The sequence below is a fragment of the Falco rusticolus genome, chromosome 1 (genome assembly GCF_015220075.1).
Source record: "Falco rusticolus isolate bFalRus1 chromosome 1, bFalRus1.pri, whole genome shotgun sequence".
Classification (NCBI taxonomy): Eukaryota; Metazoa; Chordata; class Aves; order Falconiformes; family Falconidae; genus Falco; species Falco rusticolus.
The window spans coordinates 44,765,160-44,784,422 of record NC_051187.1 but is presented as its reverse complement, the minus strand read 5'-3'; the positions used below and the strand labels follow the sequence as shown (position 1 = coordinate 44,784,422).

At 37.9% G+C, this 19,263-nt stretch overlaps 1 protein-coding gene across 1 annotated transcript in view; it reads left to right on the top strand.

Annotated features, from left to right (window-relative positions):
- TLL1 (tolloid like 1) overlaps positions 1-19,263 on the top strand; it is a 139,086-nt gene that overhangs the window by 109,133 nt on the left and 10,690 nt on the right. The window contains exons 14-18 of the mRNA XM_037377314.1: positions 1,223-1,348; positions 3,595-3,755; positions 6,649-6,829; positions 13,471-13,596; positions 14,961-15,088. Of these exons, the coding sequence (XP_037233211.1) occupies positions 1,223-1,348; positions 3,595-3,755; positions 6,649-6,829; positions 13,471-13,596; positions 14,961-15,088 (722 nt within the window). The remainder of the gene's footprint in view (positions 1-1,222; positions 1,349-3,594; positions 3,756-6,648; positions 6,830-13,470; positions 13,597-14,960; positions 15,089-19,263) is intronic.

Here is a 19,263-nt window from a genome sequence, read left to right as displayed (position 1 = left end):
ATGGCCAAAGAATGAGAGAACACATTTAGTGCAACTTCTTGCTCTCTTCAGGTACAAATAATCAGCTTAGTTTTGAAACGCCTTTGACACATATCTAATCTTGTAAAAAAATGGCTTTTTTGGCATGGCTTTATCAAGTATACAGTTAAATAGTATAATCACAAATGAGCCTTTTCTGTTAAGTTTTTTCTTTTGGCTAAATGTTGTGGGTTTTCTAATTCATTTGCTGCATTAGGCTGGTTTATGAATTTATTACTTTCTGTAGGCAAGAAATTAAAAACAAAACAGCTGAGAAATCGCAGTGGCCAATGGCCTCACAGTCTTCCTGCAGTTTGGGGGGCTGTGTGTGTCACGCAAGTGCAGCTGTACCTGCAGCGTCTGGTGTGTGGCAGCGTGCCCCTTACCCGGTGCTGCCCGTGGCAGCGCGAAGGCCAGGAGCAGTGATGTGGCCATGGTGACACCTGAAATACAGCTCGCACCACCAGGAGAACCTTTTTGCTCTTTTGAAAAGCCGCAAGCTGAAGCTTTTCTCACCCTTAACTCTTGTTTTCACTGTAGACAATTACGAGCTTGAAGGCTGTACACATGAGAGTGGGAGTTCCATTTTATTCCTAAGAAATTGCTTGTCCTAGTGTAAGGAAACAATATTCAACATCTGAGGAATATATTAATGATGAATCTCGTGGGTATACTTCAGATCTAGTAGAGATAATACATTATTCCTTTCCCTCCCCCATCCCCATGCATCTTGTTCCCTTTAATATCAGTAGAATGAAAACCTGGGATTTGAGGATTCTGTTAATCTGTTTTTGAGTATGAATTCGGGATAATGCACAAATTGATTCTGTGGGAGATAAAGTGCCCTTCAAGTGACCCTGCTGTGGATTTTCAATCTTTCTTTCAACACTTTATACAACCTTTAGATTACAGCTGCCTGAATTATTGTATGCTGCCCACAAAGTGGTTATAAATTAGGTCTGCAGCTGTCGGTAGGTATTGTTGTAAAAAAAAACCACCTAAACCCCACAAAGGACAAATTTCTATTTTCTCCATTGCAGGTCTCCTTAGCATTTGAAAATCCTCTAGTCAGCAACCACAGTGTGTTATGTCGTGTGGCTTATAATGGCAAGCATACAGCTTTCTTGGTTAATATTGATCCAGCAATTGCAGCTGAGGAAGGTACTTACCTAACACTTCTTTGCATTATTCCCTGTCTTGGCAGAGGAAGATGAATGTGCCAAACCTGACAATGGTGGCTGTGAGCAGCGCTGCGTAAATACTTTGGGCAGCTACCAGTGCGCCTGCGACCCTGGCTATGAGCTTGGTCCTGACAAGAAGAGCTGCGAAGGTAGGGTGTGTGGCTGTGCGGGGGCTCTCGGAGCTCGCGGAGTGCCATTGCCCGTGTGAAACACTACGCCTTTCATACGCTGGGCCCTAGCAGTGTGAGGCTGTGGAACCCAACTTGGAAAACCAGTGCTCCCTTTTAAGTGGTGGTGCCAGGGTAATGTCTGCCCACAGCTGTCGTGTTCATCCGATGTCTGTCACTTAATTTAGCTTTGCAGGTTCTGCTGTTAGTTGATTAGGAATGATGCGAAGCAGGATTTTGTACCTTCCCAAACCACTTGTTACATTATTCATACTCAAAGCAAAGTCTCCCACCGTGCATGAGGAGACATGCCTCAGCAGAGCAATGTGCCACTGTCTCAGAATTGGAGTATCTAATGGTCCCCCTGACCATCTCTGGCTGGGGTGTGACTGGGAAGCTGGCAGACTGGAAGAGCAGGCTCCTGTATTCCAGCTGACAGCTCAGAGAAATCCTTTCCCCTCGCAGTAGGATTGTGCGCTTTTCTTGCTGGAAACAAGTTGTACTTTTCAGGGTGAGCAAAGTGTGTTCAAATAATCATTGGAGAACTAAAAACCTGATAAGTGGAAGTCTGTGTAAACATAGGATTGGACTGAGATAAGCTTTTGCATTCTATACGTATTTCATATCAAAGGAAAGAAGCGAAAGCTCTTGATCATTATGCACCGATTATTGTTCAGTTTTTATTCATAAGCAATAAATTGAGGGATAGCACAGATTATTCTTATCTCAGTTCAGCTGTCTGAGTAGCAAAGTAGCAAATGGAGTTTGAAAATTGGAGTGCTCATGGCTATGGTTTTCTTCTGATGCGATTCACTGGTCTCTTTTTTCCAATTTCCAGGCTTTAATTCATGATTTGTCACAATCTGGGGCAGTTTTGCTTAGGTTTTTGTACTTTTTGTTCTGTTTTGTGTGCTTTTGGTTCTGTGGGCTTGGGTTGGTTTGTTTGTTTGGGGTGTGTGTGTGCATGAGGGGGTGATAGTCCTCAACTACAGTGATATTAGAACATGGATTTCAGCAAGCTAGGTGTTTTTTTCAGTTGTTCTACCCTCCACCACCACTTAAATGGTGACTACATTGGAAAAAGAATTTATTTTGATATCTGCATATTAGGCAGTATACAGAAAGTAGGGTTAATCTAAGGAGAACCATGAAGACAGAGGTTTGATCTCTGGGCCTTTGATCATGAGCCCAAATTTATGTAAGGAATTTGGTTTAGTCTGCCTGCTGACCTGAGGCAGGAGGAGGAAGACTGGTGTGTGTTCTGTGTTGGCCAGATGGGCCCTGACACAAACTGGAGAGTTCTCCCAGCTGTGTTGGATGATGTAGATGTAGTGTGTGAGACCATCAGCTTGACAGGAACACCCAGTTTTTCAAACATTCAGCAGTAGCATGGAGCAGTTGGAAGAAGGTGGTGCTTCCCCCCACCAGCTCTTTAGAAAGATTTGTGGATGATTCCCAGCACTGTGACAGTGCTGTAATGGTATCAGTGCAGCAGAGTGTGATCGAGAATCCCTTCAAACCCCATTACTTTCCTTTAAAAAAAATAAATAAATTTCCACAGGTGGAAAAGATTAAAAAAGGTCCTTTGCTATCTGAACTGCATTCACAAACATAGAACAGTATTGTTCTGTTGTATGGAGGTGACTATTTGGCATATATTTGAAAAAGATAGGTATTTTCTGTTACTTGAACGTCCATATTTCAGCAAAAGTAATTGTGACTGAAGACTGCATGACTGCTATCCCAAAGTGACACTATCTAGTAGGTTATGGGATGCATATACAGCTATATAATATGAGACAGGTAGGGCTGATTCTGGGTCAATAATCAAGGAGAGAAGCTGGGGAAATGCGAAGTGCATCTTAAGCAGACTGTCTGTCAGAAGAGGGGTGGTCAAGGTCCTGGGGAGGGTGGTGAGGTCAGAGGACTTGCATGGGAAAGGCTGTGAGAGAATAACCAGAGTCTCTGGAGGGAAGGGAAAAGAATTAATATGATAACGCCTTGTGTAGTCCTGAAACTTATCTCTGTCCACAAACCTGCGAGCTGTTCAAGATAGGGCCTGTCTCTTTCTCTTTGTTTGCACCAAGCATGATAAACCAAGATTCTGATTAGTCTGCCTGGGCATTGCAGAGTATAAGTAATGAGAGGACTGAATCTTCTCAGCATACTTCTGTTTATAGTAAAGCAGTTTCAGTCAAGAAACGATGCTCTCCCTTTTAATTTTACAGCTGCTTGTGGAGGACTCCTGACAAAGCTAAATGGGACTATAACCACACCAGGGTGGCCTAAAGAGTATCCGCCGAACAAAAACTGTGTGTGGCAGGTGGTTGCCCCAACGCAATACAGAATTTCAATGAAGTTTGAATTTTTTGAGTTAGAAGGGAATGAAGTAAGTAACTGTGAACAAAGATCTGCATGATGTTACACACTGAACAGTTTTAACGATGTTCATAAATAGGTATTATCTTATGAAACCCTTGCTGACCTTCCATACGCTGACAATAACCACAGATATTCCAGTTTTCGTTTTGGGACTGTTTCTGGATTCTTTCAAAACAAACATGGAGAGAAGAGCTCTCTTTTACATATCATCTAAATGTGTATGTATTACAAGAAATTTAAAAGAAATGTTCTGTGCTGAGTCTCAGCTGACTTTTTTTTATCAACAAAGTGAAACAGAGCAAATGGCTGAGGTATATTGGAAAGAATTCAAGAGGAGAAAATATGGAGAAACCAAATCATCTTTGCAGACTGTGACTACAAAGAATACACAGAAGCTGTGGTTAGTTACAGAGCGAGGGAGCATTTAAATCACTTACAGGTCTCTCGGGGGAGAAGTATTTTAAAAGCAGCAGTAGCAGGACTAGGGCAGGGCAGAGCAGTAGCAGTCTGAGCTGGGCAGCCAGAGGCCTGGGGAACCGTCCCAGGGGCAGGAGAGGGGCAGGGCAGAGCCCGCCATGTGGTAGGGGCTGCTTCCTGGAGCTTTAAACAAAGTGGTGGGGGTTGCAGGGTTTTTTGCATGTGGATCAGTAAAACACAGGTTTCCACACCGACTTTTCAGCCTCTGTTTTGCTTCCTAGGCGCTGCTCTGCCATACCGTTGAGTTCCCCTGCCACACGCCACCTGCCATCAAGGCTATCGGGATGTTATTCACATGGCCTTAAGAACACGAATCCCAGGATATTATTTCTGACTAAACAAATTTGTAGCAACAGATTTGATGTGAGGATGGGCCGTATGTTGGGCCTGAGATCTGAAGTGGCAAAAGCTGGAGTTTAATTTATAACGAACAAACAACCCAGCTGTGGTTTCCCCAAAATATCTCAAAATTATTTGCAGAGGGAGCAATGTGAGACTTTTATTACTTTTTAAAAATAATTTGGGGTGGGTTCAAATTCCATGGAATTCAAACTTTTAATTATTTATATCTTACACTGGTGTCCTATTACCATTATTACAAGAACTGCAAAAGTTGTAATAAAAAACTTACAGATGCCAAAGGGTTAAAATTTAATTACCATTTCAACAGTCGTAGAACATTTTTCCTGCACTTTCTTGGTACTTAAGCCATATTTTCAAGGAAGACACTTGCGGTGTAATGCGGTTAAATCAGTTTTCTAATGTCACACAAGACACATAAATAAGCAGATATGAAAAATATATAGATAATGTTTTTCATAATTTAGAACTTTGGTCCTCTCATGTGCTGCAAAATCTCAGCTTTATACTGTTAAATATTAGTAGTAAGAATGATACATGTGAAAATCAGAAGAAACACCAAATATCTGGAACATTCTAATATATTTTCTGAGTGCAGACATAAAATGCTGTAATTTTTTTTGTTATAGGAACTCCATTTAGGACCAAGTTTAATATGGCTTTTCCAATATTATAATTTTAATATTTTATGTTTACATTTCACAATTTTAGTTTATTTTTTAAAAAATTACAAGTTAAATGTAATTGTATAGTATGAAGGAAGTTAGACCTATCTGAAATTACATTTCATTTCTAATCAAAAAATATACAACCATCAAAATTCACCACTGATGTTGCTGGGATTTATTAACATTGTGAGCTATATTTGAAAATTGCATACATTAATATGAATTTATCTTACAGTTACTCTAAATCAGCATGTGGCAGTAACTCGGGTTTTATGAATCTTATGTGCTTTATATTGTATAAAAGTAGTTTCACCCAAATTAGTCACTTTCCAGCTCTGCAACATATGAAAATTGTTGCAGTAACAATGAAAATTTAATCTAGGTCTAGAAGTATTCTATTATAAACAATATGAAATGTTGATAATAATTTAATAATTTGTAGGAAGAGAGAGCAGCAAAAGCCAACACACATCCTTTTCTGCAGTTCTCCTCCAGCTCCCCTGACATTTCTTGTTTGACTACAAATTGTGATTCATCAAATATAACTTGGATTTAATGGATGATCTAAGCTCTGTATGAATCCTCCTGGCCACTGTTTTCTCTTAAGCTATTAATTGCAGACAACTGGGACATTTTTGATTAAATGATTGATAGTTGAGCCTAAGAAGCTTAGAAGTTTTGAGGTGGAAGGCTTTAGGTTGGCCAAGGGATTATGCATTGAAAGTATTATCACGAGTAGTAGGTCTTGCATAAGGCTTTTTTATTACATTATTTCACTTGGTTTTTAACCTTTTAATGAAAATTACATGCATCAGCCTTCCAAATTATAGCTATGCTGCTATTAAAGATGTATGGTTTTAATAGTGCAGATTTATATATTTGTAAATAAATGAATGTCTTAAATACGTTATGATAAAAACTTACCTTTTAAGTTTCTAAGTGAAAATTACTATTTTTTAAAAAAGTCTATAAGATGCAAGCATTAGGTTTGTAGGTTCTGGGTATGTGGTTTGTAGCACAAAGATAGGTATAATTTTTAGGGTAAATATTCTTAGATTTTACGGTAATGTCACTGGAATTTTTACTTTTTAGATTAAATGGAAAGGCTACTAAGCATCTTGAAATTTAGGTACTAAACACGGATTAGTATCTATCAAAATATAGTTTTGAATGTAATGCATAGTATAGCTCTGCCTTAATCACCTTGAAATGTTCTTACACAAAATCAGTGAATGTTTGTAAGCATTTACAAATGTTTTCAGAGTCAGGGAATAGAAAAAAAAGTTATTATTAACCTATTTCCGAGCAGCATATACCAGTCAGAGTTCTTGCATTTGTAAACAACTTCATGCTTTTCTTTTGGTTAGCCCAAAATTTTTTTCTTTCTTTTCTCAGGTTTGCAAATATGATTATGTGGAGATTCGTAGTGGCCTTTCTTCTGATTCTAAACTACATGGTAAATTCTGCGGTACAGAAGTGCCTGAAGTTATCACCTCTCAGTACAACAACATGCGAATTGAGTTCAGATCTGACAACACTGTGTCAAAGAAAGGCTTCAAGGCACACTTCTTCTCAGGTATAGAAAATTACTTTGTATATCTGTGAGTGCCCCTGAGCATACACTGACCAGGTGCAGTGAATAGTATTTTGGTATGAAAATGAGTGGCCTTTTCCCTTATCATTTTCCTGGTAGCTTTGAATCTTTGAATTTGTTTTATTTACACAAGCATAAACTGCTGTCCTGTGTTAAAATACTGTTCTGAATGGTAATGTCTGTAGAAAATACATGGAACGCATATATAAATATATATATTTAGATAACAGCGGAGGCAAATAAACTTTGTGAGAAAGGGAGGAAAAAAGCAAATTTACTAAGTCTTCCTATATTTTGACTAGATTAATTTTTTTATCTCAAGTTTTGTTGCTATTTTTTCAAATCCCACTTGTAATGTGATATGAATTACATGCAGTGTACACTCGTATTTTTTTCACTCTGGTCTCTTAATAGATTGCATTAGTTATGAAATTATCACTTTGTGCTACAACATTTGTTTAACATTATGGGTACTTTCTTGCCAAACTGTGCTGCTTAATGTTTTGCAGAACAGTGTTTAAGACCTTGCTTTTGCAAAAATGTGTGTCCTTTTAGTTAGAAGTGCAATTTCACTGAGGCAGATCGGAGCGACGGAAGTTTACATCATCTGAGGACATGTATCACTGAATAAAGTTAGACATGAGTGAAGCTGAAAATGTGAGGAAATACTGGCACAACAGTGGTCTTTGCAATTACCCAATGAGACTAGACCATAATAATCTGACTGTGGCAGGATACCACCTGGTGTTAGTAGTGGCATTTTGCTTAGTGTTTTTCTTGTGTGTTTGCAGATGCACATGTACATAGGTATGTTACCTTGTGTAAAACAACACAACAAAACAGATGCATCTGCCCGTGTCCCCAGGCTGGAAGTCAGCCAAAAGCATCTGGGATTTGAATTCTGCCCCAGGCTACTTGATAGCGGTTAAAAATCTGAATCTGGAGAATTCTGATAATGCTAGCAAGAGGTATTACCAGGCCCTGTTATTAGTGTTTGTTTGCTATAATATTTTATCAAAACTGAAATGAAATATTTCATTGTTTACCTTTAATAACTGGTAACAACTATGAACAAGTAATAAGAAACAGTAGATTGTATAAGTGATGTGGTTTGGAAAGAGAGTAAAATAACTGTTAAGACAGTTTAGACTTTCAATTTTTCTCATTATGACTACTTTGATGTTTTTCTTAAGCAATTGTGAAAGATGAAAAAAAGTCTAATCTCATAGAAATCTCATAGAAACAAATTAACATGTTTACCTTCTCTAAAGCGTATTATTTTTTCTAGGCATCACATTTCTCTGATCATCTTTACATATAGTAACACTTTCTACTTTTAAATTTATATTTTACATTAGCAAGAAGCTTTCAAGGTTTACTCATTATTTGTAGTAAATATGTATATGCACACAAGAGAGCTTCCTCCTAGAAACACACCAGTAGTCATTTCGTGTAGGCCTGGTAGTGCCAGCAGGAATTGTCACGTATTTTGACTTTTTACAAGAATAAGCATTGACATGTTCCAGTTCTCAAAATGCCTTGCAAATGAAGTTCGTTATGTATTTTCAGGATCTATGCGGCTGTGCCAGGTAGGATTGGCAATGATAGCTTTGTAGTTTGTGTAAGCTTTGTAGTTCAGAAGTTGTGTTTTGTGGACATGCTGAACGTCTACACATTTATAGTCAGTTAAATTTGGGTTTTCTTCAAAGTGATAGCTGATTTTCAAAGGTGTATTTATCTATCTATCTATCTATTTATTTATTTATTTATTGGATTGTTTAAATGATCTATTAATATTATGAGTGGGATCCAGGAAGAAATCAGGCCAATGCAGTATGTTGGGGAAAGACCGGACTATAATTCATGGAGTTCAAAGCATTAGGTTGGAATCCTTCAGAACCATTTTTTTCCTTGCCTTTTTCAGTTCTGAATTAAATGTTCTTCCCTTTTCTCCTGAGTTGAAAACATTTTTTTCCTGGTAATTTAAAAAATATGTTTTAAATGATGCCATTGATCACTAGCATAAATTCATTAGCCCAGGATAAGTCTGAACTATGTATGTTTTTTTAATGAATAGAAATGTGTGGTGTGTCCTGGATATACTATATACCTAATCCCCTTCAAAGAAAGGTAGTTTGATATAAAATAGTCTTTGAATTGGTAAATATATACATTTGCTGAATGTTTCATAATGCATTTCTGCCATAATCTCTTATTTCATGTAAATTCAGATACTTCATATTTTATTTTTATTCTTTCTCAATTCTCTTCTAGTTGTTAAAATTTCTAGCAGATTCTGTTCTATTCTGTCTGGCTTTCCCCTTTTGATTTTTAATTCCCCTATTTCCTGATTAAAACGGAAAATTTGTAATGCTTGAGACAAATCAAACTTCTGAATTTAAATGATGTAAAAAGCGGTGGTCATCTCTGAATAATTCATCAGACAGAACTCTCATGGCTGTCAGGAACACTCTTACCCCTGAATTCCTTAATATGGACATAATATGCTATTGGTCTGTCGATGAGACTTCAAGTATTTTGACTTTTGGGAGTTGATAGTTGATCAGTGTTCAGCTGACGAAGCGGGTTTTTTTGCCTATTTATACACTTGTGTCCAGAATACAATACTTCTAGAATTATAGCTGTGGAGAAATACTTAATGCTAGTGTCTAAGATACTTGTTGGAAGGCATTGAACAGTTTTATTAATTAAATCACAATGGAAATATGTGTAAGCATTTGGTTGTAAAGACATCATGAAAAAGTCAGTAATGAGTAAAACACTGCATCTTGCAGTCTGTTCACCAGTAAAGGGTATAGGAAATGCTCAGCAACAGAGACAGGTGGATAAATCAGATTAGTCTGAAGATTAGGAACTGTGATGTGTGCCTAAAGCACAGCCAAAGAACTTTTTTATTTTTTTCCCCTCTTCAACTTTTTTGGTGGTGAATTCTGCAGCCATGGCTACAGTTGAGAAAGCATGGCCCAGCTCCAGCTGAGATGACAGCCGTTTTTGGGTGCTTGGAACCCACTGTGATAAACTGTGAAAGCAAACAGTGACATAGGGCAACAGATGACCTGCATTAGGAAGGTATTTATGTTGATATAAGACAAGATGTAATTACATTTTTGGCTGTAAAATGGTGTTAATAGCCAGACAGGTGCTACTGGAAAGTGAGAAAAACTTTTTTTCAACATGCTGTAAAATTTACATTTGATAGGAGAGTTCTGAAGAAAGCTGAGTTAGGAAAGGCCGTTGCAGGGATCTAGCTAATCTCCAGAGACACTCTTGTATATTTATAATCAAGTTTCTTGGATAAAGAGAAGAAACTAGGGAGTCATGAGACACTATTTTTTACAAAACTTCTAATATAACTGTTGGAATTGGGTATTAGGCTTCTAAACTGAAAGCTTCCAGTAACGGTTTTCATTCTTTCTCCCTCTCTCTTCTGTCCTCCTCTCTCTTTCCTGCTCTTGTTAAGACAGTGACCTATTGTCTGCTGGGCCCATAAGACTAGCGAAGTGTAAAATAACTCCATGAATTAACTCTAGAAGAGAAAAAAAAAAACCCAATAATTTTTTTTTTTTAATTCTGTGATGTTTCAGGGAAGATAGCCTAATGATTTCTTTAAAACAGTCTTTGTGTAGTAGTATGATTAATACCCAGTGATAATATGTTACCAAATGTCTATTTATCATAAGTTTTAGAGTTACTCCAGTGTTTTAAATAAACATGATTCTTTGCATGATCATTCAAAACATACATGGAATTTGATGTAATACAGAAATGGTGTTTGTTGGGACATTTTTTGGGGGTGATGATTCATTAAGCAGTTAAAAAGAGAAGGCTGGAGTGTTTCTAGCCTTGAGGAAATATGTTTTGGAGCACAAACTCATCTCTGGTGCCATTCTGGTACGTTTTTTTCCACAGACAAGAAAGCTGCCTGCAAAGAGAAAATTTTTGGTTTTCAATGTTGCAAGGATTTGATACAGGTCCCTTCAGGCCGAGTACGTATTATTCACAGACTGGTGGCCTCTGAGGGTCTCAGAGTTACGACCATTTGTCCTCTGAATGATTCAATCTAACATTTTATTGAGAATGGATCTTTCCCTGTTCTGAGTACTGAAATGAGAAGAGAAAGTATCCATTCAGAACTGGGAGACTCATTTCCATCTGTCAGCATAACAAATGGCTTTGTTTTTACATGGCAAAACATTCGTTCCTATAACTAATACAGACTAATTGTTTTTTTCATGAATTTTGAAACTGGGCAATCAATTTGACAGAAAGTCTGTTCTGAATTATGAAGTGTAAGGAAGGCTTGTTCAACAGTTGCATCCTTGATTAGCTATGTACAAGTAATTATTGTAGCTCCAATGTGTTCCAAAGCTTCTCCTTTCTACCTTCTGTCCGCTGTCGTATCTCTGAGGAGGTCCAACATGGGACCATGCATTGCTTATGCACTTCTGTCTTAAGAGATTATTTTACAGAAAATAAGCCTATTTAATGTTAAAATACTTTTCAGTATTTTCACACAGTTTGGTGAACAACGAAAATGGACAGGGCTTTTATTTAGAATTTATGTACCTACTCTTTACTTGAAAGCATAACTTGAATGCATTTTGAGCTTGCCTTCCATTTGTTATTTTGGTAGAAAACTGCAAACTAATGCTTAGGAGGGGAAATACTGAAGAGGTTTGTTCATGTTATATCTAATTTCTCATTTGTTACTATTCTTCACTTGCAACATGGAATTGATTTATGATAGTGCTTGCTTTTGCAAAGATGAATGGTTATGCCTTTTTTTTTTTGAAATTAAATGGATTTACTGCCTCAGTTTGGGACTTGTATTGCAAGGTGCATAAATAGTGTATTGTGGAGCTTTTACGCTTCTTACATCATCAAAATGACAACTAGTATAAGCCTTTGGATGTATGATTCTGGGAGCTACCTATATTTTTGACTGTTTCTTAACCTTCAAATCTGTTCACATTTGCTGAAAGGTTCCAAAATATTTCAGTGGAAACAGATTTGAGAACTACAAGACACAATGCAGTGGATGTTTGTGTTTGACTTGCAGAATTTGTCTATAAATGTACATTAGCATCATGTACTATGAGTAGAAGCTGATTTTTGTGGAAGGACTTGCAAGTCAATGGGTCAAGTGTTGCATACATTTTGGCAGATAAGGCTGATGTGTATGCCATTGTAATGCAAACTTCCTTTTTGTGTTACTGAATATGGGTATCAGTAAAGGCAATGAAAAAATGCATGAGCAAGTCAGCGAAAAGAGACTTAAATTATCCATAGTGGTTTGTAATCTATAGAAATTCTTACTGCGCCTACTGGAGTCTGAAACATCGCATGCTACCTTGTTTAGAGATAATGCTCACTGCTGCTTTCCAGGGTAGGTGAGGCTGAAGGGGGTGAATGCTCCGCATTCCAGCCCTGCAACAACTGGACCTCTGGGATGACAACGATTTCTTTGCTCTTTTCCTCCTCTCTTTTGCATGTGACGTTTTGTAAGAGAAAGGGTTTTTTAATATGTATGTGTTTTTATATATATATAAAAATACATATTTATATAGGCATATATTTTTATATCTCAGGATTCATATATATGTGTCTATACCTATATGTAGTTGTGTATATATGTGCGTACATACTCACATGTATGTGTACGTGTATGTGTCAGGAGCAGTCTGCCTCTTTTTAAATGGACCAACCTCACCTAAAATGACAGCAGCTGAATGACATAGAAGGGTGGCAGCTGAGGCCTTTTGCTAGAGTGACAGCCTGTTAATCTGGTTTGGCTTTTTTCCATGCAATGAATTTGTAGCTGTTTAATGCAGGTCAGATTTCCTCCCCTACTCTCTGCTTTACTTCTAACACACTAAAAGCTCTTTTGAAGGATTATATGTTAATAAACAGAACTGCATGCTGTATTGTAGATCTCCTTGAAATAACTAATGCCAATTTCTTTTGTATGTTTTTCAATGAAATATTTTTCATTTTTGTGATGTTCTATAATGTCCAGATTCCAGTAAAGCACACTGTCACTCTGCTGGGGAAAACCAAATACATTTATTTTAAAAGTTTGTGTTACATCCTTCTTATCTTACATATTTGATGTGCAGAGCTTGAAACCTTGTTTGGCCTGCATGTTCCTTTCAATGTACCACTGTTAAATTATGGAATTTGCATAAAGTTAGAACACTTCATGTGTGTTGCTCATAAATTACACTCCTGTTGTTTACTGAAATAAAGCTTTGGATGAGATATTTATGAAATTTTTCACCAGCTAGACCACTTGAAAAAGTAAGTGCTAGTTAACCATCATCTTCTTTGATTTAGCTCGATTGTTTTACTAGTGTCCCTCTCCTCTGGGAACTACCTCTCATTTTCTAGAAAGAGGAGACAGACTGTTTGTGCCATGGTGCAAGGTTGCAGGCTGAGCAATGTGCGGCTAGGACTAAGTTACTATAAAACTGCCATGCTAAGAAGAGTGACTGTGCCTTAGCTTATCCTTTTCTGGACTCAAACACTGTGCTAAACCTTCTTTTTTGGTAACAAGGACTACTGCTAATATTGATGCTCACTTGACCTTGTTGTGTGTTTCTTAGACAAGGACGAGTGTTCGAAGGACAATGGTGGCTGCCAACACGAGTGTATCAACACGGTAGGAAGCTATGTTTGCCAGTGCAGAAATGGATTTGTGCTGCACGAAAACAAACATGACTGCAAGGAGGGTAAGTAGTAAGCTATTTGAATGGTCAGTTATAAAACTGTCTTACAGAAACTCTCTGCAGCTCTCTGGCCAAAGAAAAGAAAGGGAAGGAAAAGATCTTGCTAATGGGGGCTTAGGCTTTTGGTCTTAAACGCTTCCCCAGCCCCCCTTTCCTATCCCCTCCATCCCCAGCATCCACAGGCATGCAGTTTGGAAACTTGGGATCATTGGCAGGGAGTGCTACTTCTAATAGTTCTGTGAGGTGTAGAACATTTAAAGCTGTGATAGCGTATTTACCTAATCATGTATTAAACACAGGGATAGAGTTTTTGGAGAGAAACCTGGTAAAGTTGTCATTTGCTCCTGTCAGTGGCAGTTAGTTTCCTTGCAGTCAGGTTGAAACTGTATCTGCCCTTTCTGGGTTTATTTTAGGGGACATATTCAGACAATCTAAATTCCAGTCAAGTCCCTATGCATCATCATTCCTCCTATTTGCTGTCTCAAGGTGTGGCTGCCTCCAAGAAAACAGTAGACTTTGGAGCTTAAGTAGAATTTAGATTATCTGCAAATGAACCTCAGGCCTGCAATATTATGTGAGCTACAAGGCTGTATTCTAGCATGGATTTAATTTGTGAATAAAGATGTGCCCTTTGTGAAGCATTTGCATTTTCACTGTTGTTGGAATGATTCTTGTGTACTCTAAAAGATTCTTGTTGAATAATTCTGTGGTATTTGTAAAGCAATTTGAGATTGTCAAAAAAACTAAATACAAAACCGAAACTAGTTTCTTTCTTGACTTGTTTAAGTTTTAGTTCTTCGTATTTATTTACGGAGGTGCACTACTAGTAATTCAGTTACAATGTGAATGACTAAGCTGTCCTTGGTACATACTCACAGTTTAGTTTTAGCTGTTCTCTAGTTGTATATATGTCCTTAGAAATTGTGGCTTAGAAATCAAAATGATTGCTCTGTAGCTGCATTATGAAAATTAGGAGAAGAAAGAAAAAGAAATAGTTCAAGAAATACTATTTGGAGTAGCAAGATTTCTAATATGGATTTTCATACTTACTTGTATGTAGAAGGGAATAGCAAAATATCTGATTAAATTTTAATATTTATTTATATTTCTTTATAATATTAGAAAAAGCCACCATTGTAATCGGCAGTGTATGTTTCACAACAATCAGTAAACAAGCGTACCGGGTTAATTGCCATAAAGAGTGTGCCAAAGGGGAAGAACATGATGGTGCACACACTGAAGAGCGTGTTTGGCTGCCTTCCTAAGGGGTCCTTTCCCTTCAGCGGGTCCCCTGACAAAAAAAGAGCTTTTCTGTTACCTCTGAATGCAGACCCCCAGACTAACTGATGCTATCACTGTTGGCACAGCTGAGTGTGAACAGAAGATCCACAGTCCCAACGGCATCATCACAAGTCCCAACTGGCCCGACAAGTATCCCAGCAGAAAGGAGTGCACGTGGGAAATCAGTGCCACCCCAGGGCAGAGGGTCAAACTGGTGAGTTTCTGCCTGCTCATCCTTTTTCTCTTCTGTTCAACCCAGTCTGCTTCTCAAATGGCTACTCAATGATACAGAACTGTTACTAAACTTTACTCTCCATTTGCTGCCCAGAAGTGAACTGTTTTAAAAACCTGCTGACTCCTGACCATTCCTGGCCTGCTAGGGCTGCTCAGTATCACACAGCTGTGAATTTAAGTTTATGGTGATTGTAAATACTCTGGACAGCAAAAGGCAGTAGGAATACTTTTCTCCTGTCAGATTTTACTATATCATTGTTGCAATTCATAAAATGTGCACAAAGTTTTGACAAATATGGCAAAGGCCATTTATGCGAACTCCAATATATAGAATAAGCAAAATCAGAAGTTATGAACAGTACAGTCCTCTGAACACACCTTTTGTGCTTCTGTTCTGTACTTTTTGGGGAGGAAGAGAATATACAAAACCCAAAAATCTGGACTTATTTAAAAGTGGCTCCAAATTTTAACATATGTAGAAGAGCAGCCTAAGTAGACCTAAGTGACTTTTGTGTCCAGTTGGCTGAGGACAGTGCTGGTGGCTGAAGACAGGCTAAGCACAGCTTAGAGAGCTTTGGAGATCTGTTGAGGTTACGTAGCCTCTGCACCATGCGGGAGGCACAGACCTGATCAGGGCGCTTTTCTGCTTTGAGCTCCTCCCCAGCGTTCCTTCAGCCAGAGTACTCTGCACAGCCACAACAAAAGCTGGCCTTAACATATTTTAAAATCTGATAAACTTATTCAACAAACGTTTTGGAGAAAATAAACTTCTGAAGAGAGATATCTCTGCTTCAGAGAGGTGGAAGCAATAGCCAATACTGATGCAGGGATGAAAGTGATATTGTCATCTCGTAACTGCTGACCTTAGCCAAAACCAAAACCCCGGTTACTGGTGCTGGTGCAGGATCGTGTATTGGTCCCTGTTCACCAGAAGTAAAATGGTTAAACTGCTCTGGGTGGTGTGTGGGAAAACGAGTGGTGTGCACGCTCTGTCCATTCAAAGGGTGAAAAACAGGTTTTTGGTCCAGGCAGCCTTCCTACTGCCACTTCTGAGCAAGTGTTCAGCCTGGCTGAGTAAACCAAAGCCAGCCAGGCATGGGCATGTCACTGTGAAAGCTTTTTTCAGTACTTTGGCAAAATTTCAGCATTCAGATTTCTTCAGTGAAATATCACATGGTCTGTTTTAAAAGAAAAGGTTTTTTAATTGGCTTTTGCCAGTGAAATTGGAAAAATCAGACAGAATTTTACTAGATAGAATTTTCAAAAATATCTCCATGATTTAGAGTCTGAAATGCACTTCTCTGTGCAAGCCAGTAGGGTCAATCTACTAAATTCTGTGTGTATATCTTTAAGGTCTGTCTAGTACAGCAAGATGACATATCAATACCATACTTCCACTGTACATAAATATTTTTCCGTGGACTTCTACACTGTATTTAAGTTCACTCCTCACAATTTACTTAGTCAAATTGGACAAAGAAAGAATTGGTTTCTTCATGGTAACAAACCACATGAATTATGAGACTGTGCTTTGTTTTTTGAGGGGTGTGTATAGAGAAACTAATCTTTTGTTGTGATTGCTCTCACTCTGATAATTGTCGAAAAGCCTTTTCCTGAGAAGGCTAAAGTTAAGCATTTGGTGTTACTAAGAAGCCTATGAAAAAAATGGGTATGCACTTCAGAATTTTTAAATGAAATGTGTGGATGAAGATGACTTTGGAAATGCATGTAGCAGAAAGAGCGATTTTCATGAGCTAATCAGCCAGATGTTTGCGAGACAAGACTGAAGCGTCCCATTCAGGCAGCTATCCATAAGTGCCAGCAACGTGTCTGCTCTGTTGGACGTTATAGATAGAAAGGGCTGGACATTCAGAAGCTATATGTAACATTTCTAAATACTGTCCCCACTAATGAGTCAGTCAAAATTGGGATTGTAGTCATGGTGGGGGAGGTATTCAAAAGTATTTGTCCCAGGAAGATGGAGTGTGATTTAATTATACTACCACCTTTATTAAATTATCTGTGAGCTCTGTTGGCAGCAACTATTAGTTACGTTCAACTTCACACAAAGTTTGTGTCAGCTCTCCTCTTTCAAGCCTGCTCTTAGTCCAGGGCTGGGAACTGACCATTTTTTTTTTTTAATTGAGATCTTCTGTGGGTGTTTTGAAATATCAGGCATTTTGAGCTTTTGAAAGAATTCATATTAAGATCTACTTTTCATTTCAAAAACAAATTCATTTGATTCTCTTTATAATTGCGAGAATCACAACAGATTTAGAACTTTCTCTGTTTTTCCTTGTGGGACCCAATATATCATGTACTGTCCCTCTGGAGGCTTAGGACTCCCAGTGATAAGTCTAATGTTAAAAATAATAGGTGTATCTTACAGTTCATGATGAGAAGTGCTTCCTAGAGAGTGATTTTTTTGTTTGTTTGGTTGGTTTTTTTGTTGTACTTTTGAGAAGGGGACAAAACTGATACAATTTTCCTCTAAAAGAGAACTAAGTTATGCAGGCTGCTCTTGGATCATATCTATTTCTCCTGTTGATTCCAAGTTGGCTTGAATCAATTCTATATTTAACTAACTCCATTACAGTTAGTCTCTCATCTTTCTGGTTTTTGGGGTGTTTTTGGTTTTGTTTTTGGGGTTTTTTTGTTTGTTTGTTTGTTTTTTAATCCATCAGATTTTACTTGGGTATAAATGACAGCACATACTTGGCACCATAGAAGTAGAATGGCTGACTACAATTCAAGAGCAGCAGCAGGGACAGCTGTACAGCTGGTTTTAGTGCCTCTGCAGATTCAGTCCCTTAATATAAACCCCCAAACTTTCCTGTGAGATGAACCTATGTCCACTGCATCATGCAACTCTTCACTTTTCACAGAACAAAACTGTTATTCTGAATATTCTGGTTCTTTGGGCAGACAACTTTGTGTTAGCTCTTTATATTTCCTTTAGGTCAGCTGTTAATATAAATTACCATCACATTTCCCAATGGCTGGATTACAAGGGATTCAGTAGGTCAGATTTCCTTTGGTGTACCAGACAGAATGCATAACGATGATATTTGCTCAGTATTTCAGAGTTCAGTTTTATTCTTTCTAATTATTGCTTCTTAATTCTTTAGTGGGGTGGGGTTTTTCATAAGCAGTCAGCTATATGACTGCTCATGGGAGCATTTATAATTACTGTTTTTGTGCTGTTTTGTTGAACAAAACAGATTTTGAATTTCACCTTAACTTGTAGGTTATTCCTGAAAATTCATGAAGATGTGTATGTTTGTTGCCTTCTCAGTGTTTCCATGAGAGGAAATTACCATATATCAGGCTTTATGTTCCTTGTTGAAAGATTGCCCTGGTAAAAAATTCTTAGCTGAAATCTCTTAGATGTCCCCCTGAAATAAATGTGTTGATACCAGTCCAGTCTTGGCGGACGCTCATCCACATTTGAAAAGCAAGTATTAGTTGTATGTGTTTTCTGTTTCTCTAGGGTATGGCATACAACTTTTGGACATGTCTTTGGTTGGATACTGAGCTTGAGAAATCTAAATTGCAAAAGTTTTAAAAAGTAAGTTGACCAGGCTCTGCACTTGCAATTTAGAATTTTTAGTAGGCCCAAACTTGTCCTTAAAAGCTGCCATGAGCATTAAGAGTGACTGAGAATCCGTAGGAGCTCAGAAACCAAGATAAATGCTTTGAAGTGTAGAATAAACATCACAGTTTTGAAATCATAGAATCATTTAGGTTGGAAAAGACCTTTGAGATCATCAAGTCCAACTGTTAACGCACTACTGCCAAGTTCAACACTAAACCATGTCCCTAAGCACCGCATCTACAAGTTTTTTTAACAACTCCAGGGATGGTGATTCCACCACCTCCCTGGGAAGCCTGAAGTAGAGTTTGTGAGCCCTAGTGTGTGTTCAGACTATGGCAGCAATTTGAATTTTCTTGGGAAAGCATATTGTTAGTGTTGTAATAATAAAAAATAGATAATAGATTAGATAGATTAGAAAATACAAGTTTCATGCACAACTTGTTTATGTGGAATGGTCGTTCTAAAGGCTTTAGTTGCAGTGTGAGGTAAGTTTAAAAAAAGGGGGGGAGTGCATTATGTTTTACAGATATTTTAGTCAATCCTCAACTATCTGAGGAACC